This window comes from Dreissena polymorpha, chromosome 12 (assembly GCF_020536995.1).
Source record: "Dreissena polymorpha isolate Duluth1 chromosome 12, UMN_Dpol_1.0, whole genome shotgun sequence".
Taxonomy (NCBI): domain Eukaryota; kingdom Metazoa; phylum Mollusca; class Bivalvia; order Myida; family Dreissenidae; genus Dreissena; species Dreissena polymorpha.
This window is the reverse complement of record NC_068366.1, coordinates 55,000,950-55,002,563: the sequence shown is the minus strand read 5'-3', so window position 1 is coordinate 55,002,563 and position 1,614 is coordinate 55,000,950. Positions and strand designations below refer to the sequence as shown.

The 1,614-nt window shown below is 37.9% G+C and overlaps 1 protein-coding gene across 1 annotated transcript in view; it reads left to right on the top strand.

Moving 5' to 3' along the window:
- Positions 1-701, top strand: part of LOC127852628 (uncharacterized) — a 276,162-nt gene extending 275,461 nt beyond the window's left edge. The window contains exon 7 of the mRNA XM_052386580.1: positions 1-701. This exon is cut by the window's left edge and continues 296 nt beyond it. Within this exon, the coding sequence (XP_052242540.1) occupies positions 1-352 (352 nt within the window). The 3' untranslated portion in view covers positions 353-701.
- Positions 702-1,614: the final 913 nt, after the last annotated feature.

Here is a 1,614-nt window from a genome sequence, read left to right as displayed (position 1 = left end):
TCCAGCGGAGGAATCTGATTTTAAGAATGTTCTTGATCAATGCGGCTATTCTGAGTTGATGCATCTAATGGAACGAAGCAACAATGAATGGCGGGATACGAAAATAGAAATTGCCATAACAGGTGAATCAGGGAGTGGAAAATCCAGTTTGATTAATGCTTTAAGAGGACTTAAGGACGATGCCCCGAAGCTGCGATTCCTGGCTGCATTGAAGCTACTATGGAGCGAAAAAATTACCAACACCCCGACAACGCAAATCTCGTTCTTTGGGATTTGCCTGGTGTTGGAACCCCAAATTTCCCACAAGAAACATACATCAAGAAGGCATGTTTTAACGACTATGATTTTATAATCATGGTGTCTCAATCGCGATATACCATAGGTGATACATGGCTGGCAGAGAAAATACAAAATCTTTTTCCTGACTCAAACCTTTTTTTCGTTAGAACAAAAATTGACGTCGATCTTGGAAGTATCCAGAAAGGAAGAAGCAAACATATGTCAGATGAAGAACTCCAAGGAGTATTCAGAAATATAAAACAGAATTGTTATGACAATCTGAAAAAGGCAAGGATAAATAATCCGCACGTTTTCATGGTAGATAACCATGACACATCTGCATTTGAATTCGGTAAGCTTGCTAATACGCTCGTTGCGAAGGTCTCCGCCTTAAAGAAAGATGCTTTAATAATGACCATACAGGGCTTCACCAAAGAGACTGTTGCTGCAAAATATGACCTTTGCAATGCGAGAATGAAGGCTATTACGAAGCAGGCAGCTATCGCAGCGATGAATTCAAATCGAAAACACGAAAACCGAGAGCGTTTTGAGGTTGAAATTCTGAAACAGGAAGTGATGCTTTATAAGCAGCAGCTTGGCATTGATACAAACTCGTTGGAAATTGTTGCGCGAAGGTTTGGGATTGACCTTGAGGATGTGTATGTCAAACTTAATTCTGAAACGCAAGTGATTTTGCGAAATTTTGAACAGTTCTATTTCAAACACGAGAAAGTTGTTCCTTCAAATTGGCATTCATTGCCATTCATGCGCCAGTTTTTCCTATTAAGAAGCTACCAATAGCAATGCTTATCTGTACTGAAAATCGTGTTAGACAAATGCATAGATGAAAATAACACTTTACAGAAGAACATAGCAGTCTGGGAATTGTTGCCGAATTAAACCAGGTCTGTAATACTTGGATATGGAAACTCTGAAAGCAAAAACAAAACGACTTTAAATGTGTTTGTATCCACGTGTATGTGACAAAGTACTTATTGTTACCGTTGTGAGATGTTCTGGAAAAAAAGTGCGAGTACAAACACGTGAAATCCATATCGCGTGTTATTCCACATCTCATTATCATCAAAAATTCGATTTATACAAGATATGATATTATTATATCAACAGTCTGTTTGCATAAAGGTCACGGATGTACATAACATATTCGGCTCTTTGTGTTATAAAAACCCCGCGTGTTTTATATTTTGTATGAAAGAGCGAATGGTCTAGATTTGTTGATTTATTGCCTATTATGTTGTTCCATACATTTTTTTTTACATTCACGTTAAGTATCTTTGTATAAATGCCAGTTAACTACTGGTCAAGCACATCGTC